This window comes from Dryobates pubescens, chromosome 22 (genome assembly GCF_014839835.1).
Source record: "Dryobates pubescens isolate bDryPub1 chromosome 22, bDryPub1.pri, whole genome shotgun sequence".
Taxonomy (NCBI): Eukaryota; Metazoa; Chordata; class Aves; order Piciformes; family Picidae; genus Dryobates; species Dryobates pubescens.
Window position 1 is genome coordinate 13,136,689 of NC_071633.1, and position 14,976 is coordinate 13,151,664.

Sequence of the window (14,976 nt, forward strand, 5' to 3'; positions counted from 1 at the left end):
GCGCGGGGCGGCTGCGCCGCCGAGGCCGCGCCCCGGGACAGTGGGAGGCGCGCCCGGCGCTCTGGTCCGCAGCTAGCTACGGTATCTCCAGTCCTCGTCCTCTGCCAACCTTTCTAACGATAGGTGCTGGCGGGCAACCGTAACTGCCCAGCCGCCACAGGCTTTGGGTGTTTAAGGTCAAAGAAAAAGAGAAAGAAAAAGTTAAAAGATCCTTCCCTACCGCTGCACTGTGTTACCTGGCCTTTTGCCTTCCACCTGGGCCGATCTTTACAACTGGTGTTTCTCATGTGGCACAGCACTCGCACACAAACCTCTCTTTTGTCTTTGTAGGTGTGCAATCCTACTAGTTAAGAAAAGCACGAAGATAAGAAATTTAAAGCATGCCAACACCTTGCTGGAGAAGAAAAGAATAATTTGCTTCAATAAATTGCTCTACACTGCAAATAATCTCAGTTCTATATTTTTAGGTAAGTAGGGTGAATCTGATGTATAATTAAGTCTGATTTCCATCAGCCTTTCCCACTAACAGAATATTGTTGCTTACAAATGTAGCCTCTGACATGTCTGCTGTAAGGAACCACCTAAGAACCAAGCTCAGAACACCTGAAAAGGTGCCTATTTCAGACTACTCTCTTGTAGATAATTTTGTATTGGGCTGGTTCTTCTCCCACTTTCCCTAATGTAGTAGACAATAATAAAGACTTCAGCAATGAAATCTGGAATCAGGTGGGAAAGACCTGATATATCCCTTAGTCTCCACACACAACCAGCTTTGTCCATGTAACTCTGGAAACAGAAGAATATCCATAAGCACAAGTATTTTACCTGCGCTTCTTTCCAACAGAGTGGAAACTTATATACACTTGTTGTATACAAGTGAAACTTGAATACACATAAAGGCATGATAGATTGGAAAAAAAAAAATAAATCCATGATGCTAAATACAAACTGGAATCTGTTTAATTACTTGTGTGATAACTTACATAAGCTACACCAGCTCCTTTAGAAATCACACTTAGCCCCTTCAGGAGAAGCCTTTGCTGCACTGGAACTTCTCAGTAGTATGTGCACTGTCCATTTCTCAGTTCCAGTGTCAGGAATAAGAGAGGAACACATGTGAAGCCTGTGTATAAATACATACAAAAATATTTTCAGGGAAAAAAAAAAGACTTTTTATCTTAAAAGTACAACTTTAAGACACAAATAATTTGTTTCTACCCAAGTTCTAGTACCACACAATACTGAAAAGGTAACCTATTCACACAGCTATAGAATTTCTTCCCTGCCTAGGCAAAACATTTCAGAGGTGTTTGTCTTATATTTGAAAAGAGGAGAGAAGAGATAAATTAAATGCAAAGGACCCATAAAATACCATGTATGAGTCCTTTAAATTTACCTATCAATCACTTCTTGAAGACTTTACAGGAAAAGAAATTTTCAAATGGGAAGTTATGTATATTTGAAAGCAGCTTTAAAAATTCATATAAACAAATTTTCCTGAAGTCAGAAGCACTTCCATATAGTCAAATACTGTGGAATTAAGTCCATCAGATGAGGTGAAAACTGCACTGAATCATCAGGTAAAGGATGCACCACAGATAGAATAAAGAACTTGATGGTCTGTTAAACTGCTCTGCAAAATGAATTCCTGTGCTCTCCTGTGCACAAACACAATGCAGACCCACACACAAACCTATGCCATGCCCCAAAGATGGAAGTTTGGTCATCAGAAAATCTATGAGATGGTTTTGAAGTTTCCATTACTTCAAGTATGTAATATCAAGATATGGTACAATTAGGACTGTTTATTGGTTTCAGAAAATTAAATCTTTCATAGCAAGAAAGCAAACTGCATCTAAATTCACTTTCAACTAATTTCAGTTATTGTCTGTTATTTGTGACATGAAAATTAATATAGTGGTCATCCCATTTAAATACATTAAAATGTTGTGTTGTGTAAAATGGTTCCTGTTGCTTTTGGTTGGCTTTCTCTTCTTTTGTGAATGTAATCTGGATCAGAGAAAAGTGTACCAAACGTAGTGTATGGTGCATTCTCAGTAGCTGGATTTTGCTGCAGGATGAGGCTTGCATAGAATTCCAAACATCTTCTTTGGTTTATTAGAAAAAGGCTGTGTTGAAGTTAAAGAATAACTTTTCTGTCTCACTTTCATTTTTTTTTTTCTCATGCACATTCTGCCTCCAACATTTACTGGAGAGAACAGAATTCTTAGTGAAAACATCACTAGTTTTCCATGATTTCATTAAACACTTGTTGCAGCAAGAAACACAATCCACAGGGACGAATTACAAAGGCAGAAAAGAGATCTTTTTAATGACTTACTGTTAACAGACTTCTCAAAGCAGTCAGAAAAGGCCCCTTTTCATCTGAGAGAGTTTCTCACCTGGTATGGGCAGTTTCTAAAGCTTCTGTTATAAGATATGCAAACCTGAAGAATGATGAGGAGAGAGGCAGCAGCAGATGGGAAAGGGAAAAGAACAGGAAAAAAATGCAACACCAATAGGAATCGTGAAAAGGGGAAAAAATAATGGAAGGAAGGCAGTCAGACAGCAAATTTAATCACAAAGGAAAAAAAAATGAAAGAAAACAATAAGCCTAAAGAAGGCTGCACAGAGAGCCCCAAATATGGAACTGCATTTATAATTTTTAAAAAAAACTATCAGAAGCTATGGCAATAATCCATATACATTAGCATGCTGCATGCATGCTGCATTCAGTTCATTTCTGACTCACACCTCTCATTACTTAGGTTCTGGCATCTGTTTTAGTGGGTCAGAGCAAATATTCTGTGTTAGGCATCACCACCATTTGCTGCGTCTCAGCACAAGCAGGCAGCTATCCACAAGCTGACAGTTTTCAGACGTGCAATATTCCCAAAGTCCTGGCTTTATTTGAGTTACAGTGAGACTTACACTGCACCTCACCAAGGGGTTTCAGTTCCTGCAGAGAAGTGACACTGTTTCCTTAACCCCAAAAGAGCAGGAAAGTGGAAACAAACATGAGTAGCCAACAAAGTCAGCACAGTCAAAGAGAAGTCTCATCAAGGCTGAGCACTCCAGAGTGAGAGGTGGTGTCTGGGGTGGGTATCACAGTCACTAGTGGTGTCTCCCAGGGTTCAGGACTGGGGCCTGTCTTCTTTAACATCTTTATCAATGATCTGGATGAGGACGTTGAGTGCACCCTCAGTAAATTTGCAGATAACACCAAGCTGGGTGGCTGTGTTGATCTGCTAGAGGGTATGGAAGCTTTACAATGGGATCTGGACAAGTGGGCAGAAACTAATTGTATGAAGTTCAACAGGGCCAAGTGTGAGCTCCTTCACATGGGTCACAACAACCTCATGGTAAGCTACAGACTTAGGGTTGTGTGGTTGGAAAGCTGCAACTCAGAGAGGGACCTGGGAGTACTGGTTGACAGTCGATTAAATGTGAGTCAACAGTGTGCTCAGGTGGCCAAGAAGACCAATGGCATCCTCTATCAGAAACATGGTGGCCAGCAGGAACATGGAGGTGTTAATCCCCCTGTACTCAGCACTGGCAAGGCCACACAGAATCATAGAATTGTTACAGTTGGAAGGGACTCAAGGATCATCCAGTTCCAACCCCCCTGCCATGGGCAGGGACACCTCACACTAGATCAGGTTGCTCACAGACACATTCAGCCTGGCCTTAAAAACCTCCAGGGATGAGGCTTCCACCACCTCCCTGGGCAACCTGTGCCAGTGTCTCACCACCCTCATGGGGAAAAACTTCTTCCTAACATTCAATCTGAATCTACCCATTTCTAATTTGTTTTCCATTCCCCCTAGGCCTATCATTACCTGACACCCTAAAAAGTCCTTCACCGCCTTTCTTGTAGGCCCCCTTCAGATACTGGAAGGCCACAATAAGGTCTCCTCAGAGTCTTCTCTTCTCTGGACTGAGCAGCACCAACTCCCTCAGTCTGTCCTCATAGGAGAGGTGTTCCAACCCTCTAATCATCTTATCTCAAGTTCAGTTCTGGGCCCCTCACTACAAGAGGTGCTAGAACATATTCACAGAGAAGAGCAACATGGCTTGTGAAGGGCTTGAAGCACAAGGCCTACATGAGAGCCTGAAGGAGCTGGAGTTGCTCAGTCTGGAGAAGCGGAGCCTGAGGGGAGCCCTCATTGCTCTCTACAGCTACCTGAAGGGAGGTTGAAGCAAAGAGGGGGCCAGCCTCCTCTCCTTGGTGACAAGTGACAAAACTAGAGTAAATGGTTTCAAGCTGTGCTAGGGGAGGTTTGTGCTGGATATTAGGAAATATATCTTCACAGAGAGGGTTCTCAAACATTGGAATGGTCTGACCAGGGCAGTTGAGGAGTCACCATCCCTGGAGGTATTTAAAGCAGTGTGTGGACCTGGCAGTTAAGAGAGTTGACTCTTCAGCGTTAGGTCTAGGGTTGGACTGGATGATCTTTGAGGTCTCTTGAGGTCTGTTCCAACCAGATGTTTTCTGTGATTCTCTTAGGGGAAGGGCCGGGGGCGGAGAGCGGGCTGGTGGCTGATAAACTCGTCGGCCGCCCCGCCCGGGAGGGTGGGATGAGCCTTGGGCGCGGGTAGCGGTCGGTGCTGAAAATCGGAGCTCTGTGGAAAAGTGCTGCCGCCCGATAGCCCATATGGAGGCCCGGCTCCTATTTGGGGCGCTGCTGTGCGCCTGGCTCTCGCCGGGTGAGCCTCCCACCGGCCACGGTGCGGGGACGAGTCGGGAAGACAGGGCTGTCTTGGGCATCACTAACCTGTCGCCTTTGCCTTCCAGCCCTGTCTCCGTGGGGCGCCCGGGCGCAGCTCCCTGCTGGCGGAGACCTACCGCTCCCCAGGTAAGAGTTAGTCGGGGCACAGGGCGCCTTCTCCCTCGCTGCTGCCGCGCGCGATAGCCCTGAGGGAAGACCGGGCTGGGTGGGCTGTCCGGACCAAGCAAACCCTTCCGTGTTTTCCTGCCCTCAGCCAAGGCAGTGCCGCGGGACCTCGGAGCGCGGGAGGCTATGCCGTGGAGATGCAGGTACGGGTCGAGGTGCTATCCTTCAGACAGCATTTCATGTGTATTTTATCCTGGCCATGAGATGTGTCAGTCATGAACGAAAGGAAACCTGGGATTTAAAGTCTTTAAGCAGTGAGGGAAGATGGGAACTAGAGCTTCAGCTTGTTCAGGAATAGTTCTATCATATGATGTGTCATTCTCCCAGGAATGTCGAGGTCTGGACTGGCTCATCCCACTTTGTGGGAGTCTTTTCCCTTTCAGTAAAAGTAAACGAGATGGCAGTATCAGATCTCTACAACTGCTGATGGGTTTGGTTTGTTTTCTTTTTTCCATGTGGTTTGTCTTGGCAACACAGCTATATAATTCACGGTGGGTCGTTGAAATGTAATTAGGTTATGTGGTTCCCTCTCCCTTGTTTGAGGGTGGGAAAAGGGAAATTTGTTTTGTAGTCCTTATTCATAGTTCTGCAGAGGAGTTGCCTTTCATTCTGATTTCTTCTCACTGTGGGAAAAGCTCAGCAGAGAGAAAAACATACCGCATATCTGCAAACAGGTAACAACATCAGCTGCTAATAGAAGCAAATGCTTGTGGTTTGAGATTCCCTCTCAAGAATTCAGGATACAGTAATAGGCTCTTTGTTTCCTTCTGTGCTAGGCTAGTGAGCAGAAAAGTTTATTAAGAAATAAGCCTAAGGGAAAAGGGGGGGGTGGGGTGAGGGGTGGAGAGAGGGAACCCAACAAACTCATTATTAGTTAAAAAAAAAGAACCTGAAGATTAGTAGTTCTAGTCACTTGAACTGCCTAAAATTGACAGTGCAATTTTACATGTTCTTGCTTTTAATAAGCTTCTACAAGAAAGAGATGAAGCGGTACTAAATGATGGAGGTTAAGCCCTCTGCAGTCTTTTATGTCTGTGAAGCTAACGACATGGCTTCCAAGATCAGTTTTCAGTCAAATGTCTAAGTAAATATTTAGAACACAGGAAAGTATTTCTTTAAAAATACTTCACAGAGTCATACACAGGACTGGAAAATATGAATTATAAGCTTCTAGGACATAAAGATTAAATGTGGTAAAACTAAACCCAAAGTCATTAGGCAATTTTTTTTAAAGATATCTTGATTATAGCTACTGATTTTTTTTGTTCATTCTGAAAGGCATCTGAGATGGCAGTTCCTAATGCTTCATCTACTACGATATCCTTATCTCAAACCAGGAGATTTCACAGTATGAAATGTGGACCATCTAGTAAGTTATTTATGTCTCTACATGAAAACTTCCATTATCTGTTATTTTCTGCATAATTTTTCTGAAAAAAAATCTTTAAATAGCTAATACACATCTTCAGGGTAAGAGAGCTCTGCCTTTGTTCTCAAAGAACTACAGCAGCTTGACAATCTGTTATAGTTTATCTAAGCTTTAAGTTTACACCTGATTCTGGTCTGACTGTTTCTAAATTAATTTTTTATTAACAAAAAGCTTTCAGAAGGCAAATTTGCTTTGAAGATGTGGATTGCTGCCTAGATGTCATGAAATTACCTGTCCTGTATCTATTCTTTGCTTGGAGGCTTTTTGTTTGTTACCTTTTTACTGAGGTAGTCTATGGCTGCTTTTTGTGTGTGTGATCCATGGGTTAGCAAGATGAGACAGCCACAAGCTTGCAGTGAGGGCCCCTCCTTGCTTATGGAAATTTCATCTTGGCTATTTTGGTTCATTTTATTTTCAGAGTGAACTGGGTTATGTCTCTTTGGTCAAGGGTAAAAATCTTCTGTTTTAGCTGTTCTGTAGAGTCTGTTTGCTCGTCTTGTACAAAAAGAGAAACATGAGAAAGTAATTCATAGTAATTCTAGTTAGTGATGTGAAACCTGTAGTTTCTCTTCAGTTAGCCTGGCTGGTTGTATTGGATGTGGGACCCACCTAACAGTAAATAGCTAAAGAGTTTGCATCCCCAACTTTATAGCACACAATTCGGGAGTGGTGTGGACTGGGCTCCTGTTATTTGTGGTCTAGATTGTGTCATCTCCAAAAGCTTCTAATTCTTTTTAATACGTACGGCTTTTGACTACTTTTGAGAAATGTGTAGCTGAATGTGGAGGAATAATGGAAGAGTTTAGAGAAGCATAACATTACCCTGATAAAAAAAACATTACTTTTGAACCTCTCCAGTATATGAAATCTATATATCTGTAATATATAATAATCTAGAAGGAGAGAGAGAATGAAATGTGTTGCATGTATCTCATGGCAACAGATTATGTGTCTAAGCTTTTAAAGAAGAATGTTGTTATGGCAAGTGCTGAGGTTCATTGCCCTCTGCATATGTAACAGCATAAATGTCCTGGTTTCTTTATAACTCATATTTCTATGGGACAAAAATATTTCAAAATTATTTTCCATTTCTGATGTACTTTGACAAGACAATGTTGTTTGAGACCTGTTTAAAAATTATTGATGATTGCTCATACTTGAAGGCAAATAAAATCAATATTATTGAACTTTTTACACAGTGGAATGCCTAGATATGAGAGTTTCCTTTTTAAATCCTAGTAAACTCTGTGGGAAATGGAATGCATTGTTGTCTGTTTGCAAAAGACATAATAAAGCAAAACAAAAGAACAACCTGATATGCTTTGTACAAGAGTTTCAATAACATGCTCTAAATGCTTAGAACAATAATTTTGTTTTGGCCTTTCCGGTTTGAAGAGAGGTCTAGACTGACATTGCTCTGCCCATGAGCTCTGCTCATTGCACCAATCAGACAATATATGAAATTGTCAAGCTTTCATTACAGTCAGTTCTTGTTCTTTACCTTTGTTATGTTAGTCAACTGACAGCAGTTTAGAAAGTGATGTAATGTCTTTCATGTCAGCAGACCTAAACAGTTGGTGTAGTAGAAATAATGCCACGAGATAAATTCTGATGTTCTGTTTTTGTACCCAGTCAACACAGGATTTGAGTTTTGAAATACTCATCTCAATGACTGGCAGCAGTTAACATGGACTTTACAGAGCTGTTAAACTTGAACTTTCTTCCACAAAAACCTGTTTTTAATGTGAAGTTAGAACGCACAAAGAAACCCAAGCAAACTTGAGAGTTAATGCTTGGTAGGTAACGTGGGACAGGCAAAACAAATGATTTCTGGAAGTAAGTTTCAAACTACTGTTGAAAACTCCTAACAGTTTAAACACTTCCTATTTCATTGTGTTGAAATGCTGCAGCAGGCACGAGCTTTTAATGTTTGAAATTACTATTACTATAGATGATACTTGTCTCTTACAACATGAGTGCTGATTTCAAGAGATGCACCAGAGCAGAAAATTTACAGGTTACACAGAAGGCTCTTGGTATTGAAGGATTAAAATTACATCCTATTTATTCACCTCAGAAAGGAATATTTCACATCCTGGTGTAATGGGATCTTCGTCCCCATGTCAGGGCTGTACTGCATTGTGCCGAAGCTTGTATGCCACAGAAAACTTGTCATTACAGGCAAATGCTTCCAAAGACTATGAAAGTGAAGGATAAAATCAAACAGATTTCTTGCATTATTTCTCCATAGTTAAAGGACACCTGAAAGCATGCAATAGAATTTATGCAGAGTTACACAATATAAAATTTCAAGAATATTAACAGTAAAATTCAACTTTAAGCATTCCTTCTACTCTCTTATGCAGCTCTAGGGCTAGTTGAAGTTTCTTGTAAGTTTAAAATGTGTCATCTTTTAAAGAATCCTGAAAATTGGGAGATCTTTGTCTATTTCTGCAAATGACTCTCTGGAGCTCCGAAACAGGACCAAAGTCACTAATTAGAATCATAAGAACTGGGGGGACAGCCTGAACTTTGTACCTACATTGCTTAAGTAAAATTTGACCACTTTCAGATGTCTAAATTAATCTTTCATATTTCAACTTCTATTAAGGTACATCCTGAAAGGAAACCTCTTCAGTGATTTGCATTAAATAAATTTTAATGCCATGCCTTAATGACAAAATGCAGAATTCCAACACTAGAACATCCTTAAAATTTTAGAGAAAAATGTCAGTAGGAAGGTCCATATCAGTCACAAGTCTTCAAGAATGATGATAATGGTGTGTCACAGACAGGTCAAAACACAGGTTAAGCATCTGCATTCTTGTGATGGTTAAAAAAAAAGCTTCAGAGTTGATGGTTATTTGAGTAGTTGGACATGTTCTTTAAAGTGTTGACTTGGTTTTACTTCTATGAAAAAAACTTATGTAGTCTAAAACATTTTGATTTAGTGTCTTAGCTTTTATATGGGGTACAGGTACTTGCTTTCTTTGTAGTTAATCTCTTTGTGTTCTTTAGTCACTACAACTGGTAGTTGCTCTGTGAAGCCTGGACACCTATATCAAAGAACATTTCCATGAAATGCAAACAGGTTACATTGCAGTCTCACTTTTTCAAAGGCCATGGTAAATAAAAGACATGATGTTTTGCTGCTGTTTCCAGGGTGCTAGGTCTGGCTTGAAGGCTTTCACTGCCTGATACTGGAAAATTAAGGAGTATGAGCAAAACAGAGGTCTAGGAGCACAAGGGTCTAGAATAACCCCATCCACACGTTGAGTGGGATTATAGACTGTTCAGTAATTACCAGATGGTTAGAGTATTTGAGCAATGAGGGGAGCAGAGAAGAATTCAGACCTGTGTTATAAGATGATCCCAACTCTTCACTCTGTTCAATAAAGAAGGAATTTGAGACAAGTTGCTTCATGCAACAATGGTCATATTATCAGAGTGACTGCAGGTTGTAATGGCATCACTGGTTAGAAATCACATTATTACTTATGCGAGTCGACTCATGTTACTTAGGCCCACCACTTTCTGCTAGAAAAGTCTCACCAGTTTTCAATTTCAGATTCCAACCCAATGCACTCAACTGGCATAATGTCAAAGAGAAAATCAGAGCTAAGGACTCTTAATAGAGGTCACTTTCAGGTAAAGGAAGGACACAATGCTCTTCCATAACCTTTGCTTAGTCTTGATGTTTGCTTCCTTTCTCGAGGTGTAACAGTATTTCTTATATCCCCTAGAAGAGATCCCCTAGAAGAGACCTATGGGTTACCTTATTCAGAGATCTTAGCCGATCAGAGTGAGCCCTTTGTTACAGGATATTTATTCTGGGTACATGTGGAATTATTCCTATGTAAATTGAATGGAATTGGATGATCTGAGGAGGCCACATTGTTTGCAGTAGCAAGATCATTAAACGTTATCTCAAGCAATGCAATACTCCTTGTTACCTGCTTATGTGGCAAGGTTTTGGTAGAGGGGTTGCTACAGGGATGGGTTCTGTAGAAGTTTCTAGAAGCTTCACCTGTGTTTCACAGAGGCAGTGCCAACCAGCAGACCCACTGCTGACCAAGGCTGAGCCCATCAGCAGTGGTGGTAATGCCTCTGGATAACATATTTAAGAAGGGGGGAAAAGCTGCTGTGCAACTGGGAAGCTGCAGCCTGACAGAGGTGTGAGAATGGTGAGAGACCACTTCCTGTCCATACCCTGTCCTAATCTCAAATCATAAGCCTTTCATTTATATTATCTCTTCCCTCTCCAGTTGAGCAGGGGAGTGATAGAGCAGCATTGATGGGCAACTGGTGTCTTGCTGGCATGAACTCGCCACATGTGTTTTCTTAAAAGATACACAAATAGGAAAGAACTTCATGACAAGGAAAATGCTCTTCAAATCATTTGACTTTCAATTCACATTTGATTAGCTCCCTCTCTCTAAAAAGGACCAAGGGAGATCCTTTCCAGTGACAGCAAAGGTCCCCAGATCAGCTGACTGTTTGCACAGGCTGAATACACATCTTGAAGCAGGTTACCTGAGCCATGCTTAAAGGGGAATCATTCAACCCAGAACATCAAAAGGGGGCTAACTTCCTCTACAGCTAAGAGGAGCATGACTTGCAGCCTAATTGCAGATTATTGTACTTGGACAAGCAACAGGGCATAATCTTAGAGAAGCAAAGAACAGAGACCTGAGCTCTGATTACACAGGTCTCGCACCACTCACAATGAAAGAGATCAATGTCTGCCTCTATTGACGAGGAATAAGGCTTTTGCAGTAGTGACAAGATTGGTCACTGTGAGTATGTAAATGAGATGGCTCGCTCAGAATAGGTAGGGACCTTTCTACATGGTGCTTGTATTAGTTTTTAAACTGAACTCATGCTAGCCAAGAAAGGAAAGGAGCTAGATATTTGGACTAGCTAGGCAAAGGAGCATTCTCTTGTGCTTTGTCTACCCGCCCTGTTCTTTTCAGCATGGTCTCTATTTTATTTTTTTTTTTGAGGGTGTGTTGAAACCAAAGGAATCAAAATTAATTGTTCAGGTATTTAAAAAGTCTTCATGTAAGTACTTAGTATTTAAAATGCTTTTGCAAATGGAAAGGACCATATAAACATGAATAAACCATACTGATGAATTTTGGTAGAATTCAGTAAGCAATGATTCTGTAAACTTGTAACTGAGGGCAGTATTTTGTAATATCCTAAAGTAGATGAGTGTCTTAAGTTGTTTTACTCTTGTGGCATACTGTAAGTTTCTTGAAGCTCTTACTCATTCTAGCATTATAGGCACTTGAGAGCACAGAGCTTCTTTTTTTCTAAGTTTCTAGGACCTCACAAAACAGGAAGAACTTTTTCTTTGTTAAACTTCTGCATTGACCTCCCTTTGGTGAAAAAGCTGGTATTGATGTTTGAGGTAGCCTGACAAGGGACAAAGTCTTTACAGAATTCAAGCCCTGAATTCTGACAAAATTTTGCATGTGAGTTAAATGTTGGATATATGGTCACTTAGTGTGTACATCTGGAAGCAATCTGTGTGTGGCAGATACTTTTGCAAAACAGGTGAAGTTTTTTAAGAGGCAATGGGAAGTCTTGTTCAAGCGAACACAGAGGCTCACAAGGAAGCTGGACACTGTAGCATCTTGTTGAAAATGATGTTTCTTATTGCTGGCAGAGGTTGAGTTGCTTTTGGCTGTGATACTCACAGGATATTCTCCACATGTGGCTTGCTTTTGGATTATTTTAGCATGTTTAAAGCTCTTAGTAAGCAGGTATGGCTCAGTAGCTGCTGTAATTGTACTTCCATTGATATTTTCTGTTGGCAAAACAAACATGTCTAGTTGTATTTCTGGAAGTGAAACTTTTGCAGTGTTTTTTGCTTGTGGAGGTCTGTGGGATTCTCCTGGTTATAAATGCTGAGCCAGTGTCTGCCATTCATGGAGTTAGATATGGTGGCAGAATTTGTTCTTAAGAATGAAAATTTTAATGATTTGTCTTTACCGTGCCTTGGTTTTTCCCTCTCAGATTTGTTGCCTTGTTTTAATGGTGGAGAGTGTGACTACAGAGAGCTGTGCAGCTGCAGTCGATTTAATGCAACTGGACCAAGATGCCAGACAGGTGTGTGAAGAGAGAAACTTAACCGGGTTTCTGGGACTGTACTTGGGTTCCCACAGCTACAGGAATGACTACCCTAAAGGTTTCTTCTTGCACTATTGTCTTTCCTTCTCTTTTCTGTGATTATATTTCTTACCATACCACACACATAGATCTCAACTACTGACTGAATCAAAAAAAAAGTGGAACTTCTCAAGTGACTGTCCTTTTGTTAGTGTATAATACAGGTGCTGAAAGAGATCATATATGCAGAACATGGGGTCAATACAATTTTGAAACTTTTGATGGACTCTATTATTATTTTTCTGGGAAATCCACATATGCACTTGTGAGACACACTGAGCTGGATGAGCAGAGTTTTTCCATACAGGTAGGGGACTCCCCTTCTATAATCCTTTTAGCTGTTGTTTAGCTTGCTAATAATGCATTAATATTTAGAGATTAAAAATAACTTGTGATGATAATACAGAGCTCTGGAATGTAACCTACACATAATTCCCATGTAATGTGGGCTGCCAGTTATTATGGCACAAAATGTAAATAGCTGGAAGGAAACTGGTGTGTCTACTTCAAAAACCTGCCACTCCTGTGAAAAGACTACTCTAAAAGTAGTGCAAATTGTACCCTGGGTGTTGGGTAGGAGTGGGATCAAACTACTTGTTCAGAATAGAATAGAATAAACCAGGTTGGAAGAGACCTTCAAGATCATTGCGCCCAACCCACCATCCAACACCATCTAATCAACTAAACATGGTGAGTGTAGGATTTGGAGTATTAGTTGTGTAATGTGGATTGTGAAGAGTTTGGGTTTGACACTAGTAATTTTATTTGGCAGGTGAATAATGATCCCGAGTGCCATTCTTCTCCTTACTCCTGCAAAAGATCGATTAGTTTATTTTTTTCTGGAGATGAACAGATAAAGATGAGCAGTGAAGTCACCTATAAAGGCTTTAGGTAATAGCACTTCTGATGCATTTACACTGTAACAAACCTTATGATGCTGATTGACAGTAGACATGTAAACTAGGTAATTTGCTTGTTGGTAGCTTAAAAAAACTTAGCCAGACTACAGCTGTAATAATTGTTCCCTGTCTACAGAGTAGTGTCTCAGGAAAGTGGTATCTTCATGAATGGTATGTAGTATGAAGAAGCTTAAGTATTGAAGCATCAGTATTGACACTGATCCTTAGATTTTTGCTCTGATTTGCAATTTCATATTTTTGTAGTGGAGTTACTCAATATTAGGGTTTTTCAGATGTATGCCACTAAACCAGCAAGTAATTTTATTTTTAATAGTGATAGTTTCTCATGTAAAATTATTTTTGATTCTGTCTCATCTCCCAGAGTACAGTTACCTTCTATTATTGGAAACTTACACATCCAGAAGCTAGCTGGATACTTCCTAGTCAGGCATCAGTATGCCTTTACTCTGGCTTGGGATGGTGTGTCTGCAGTGTATATCAAAATGGCACCCGAGTACCTGGGCAAAACACATGGGCTGTGTGGAAACAATAATGCTGTCCTGCAGGATGATCTTGAAACTAGTTATGGTGAGTAGTTAAAATATTTCTTTTAATTGGTTATTGGTTTTGTTGTTGTTATTTTTGTTTCCTTCTTTTTATTTACTTTTTTCAAGTGAACTAAACATTATTTTGATTAGGTTTTAACTACAATGCTAAATGAATATAGAATTGGCAGTTTTTGAAATTGAAAGTAGGGTATGGAAGTACTTCTGATGGGTGATACTGTTAGGGAAGAGGGACAGTTTCAATATAGATGGAACTCTGATGAGGAAAATCTTTAAAAAGCATGACAAAAAGCTGGTTTACTCCATTACTTACAATCATACTTGCATTTCAGTTTTCTAGGACTTCAAGGGTAAAATCTACTCTTAAATGTTTGCTACTCTCATAGTAATCTCATATAGCAGCCAGTGGAAGGCCTGGAAATAAAGTGATAATATTAATTAGTATATCAAATGTATGAAGATTGCCAAATCTGATTTGACCTGTCACTTCATTTATGCTAATGCTCTCAGAAATGACCAGTGATCCTTGATATCCAGCTTCAGATACTTCCATGAGTCTTGGCTTTCAATAAACACTGAGTGAAAATCTCTATAAAATAAGATGCAAAGAGGGAAATCAGCCCCACTACCCCATCAAGTTGGGTGATAAAAACTTCTGGAAATCATTGCTTTGGGCTATTTGAGTCTTTTCTACTCCTCTTTAGTATTGTACAGAAACAGCCTAATTTACTTTTATGTTCACAGAACAATGTGTAGTAGGTTTTCTGTGTTAAGTATGCCACTCAGTTTTAGAAAGTGTGAGCTCACCATAGTATCAGCTCTTACTCCCATTGAATAGTTTTCTCACTAAATCAAAATACTTAAAATAATACCAAGATCAATGGCTCATTGTCCTCATTGCCTTCAGAGACTTTTCTCTACCCTCTCACCTTTCTCAGGATATCTCAGTCACATAAAGCTGCAATTGTAGCACAAGTTGACAAGTTGCATACTAGCTTTATCCAGTTAGCTTG

The 14,976-nt window shown here is 40.3% G+C and overlaps 1 protein-coding gene across 1 annotated transcript in view; it reads left to right on the top strand.

Moving 5' to 3' along the window:
• Positions 1-4,594: 4,594 nt before the first annotated feature.
• The window catches only part of OTOG (otogelin), an 83,092-nt gene continuing 72,710 nt past the window's right edge, over positions 4,595-14,976 (top strand). The window contains exons 1-8 of the mRNA XM_054172041.1: positions 4,595-4,707; positions 4,796-4,856; positions 4,984-5,038; positions 6,174-6,264; positions 12,346-12,438; positions 12,651-12,805; positions 13,271-13,389; positions 13,780-13,985. Of these exons, the coding sequence (XP_054028016.1) occupies positions 4,656-4,707; positions 4,796-4,856; positions 4,984-5,038; positions 6,174-6,264; positions 12,346-12,438; positions 12,651-12,805; positions 13,271-13,389; positions 13,780-13,985 (832 nt within the window). The 5' untranslated portion in view covers positions 4,595-4,655. The remainder of the gene's footprint in view (positions 4,708-4,795; positions 4,857-4,983; positions 5,039-6,173; positions 6,265-12,345; positions 12,439-12,650; positions 12,806-13,270; positions 13,390-13,779; positions 13,986-14,976) is intronic.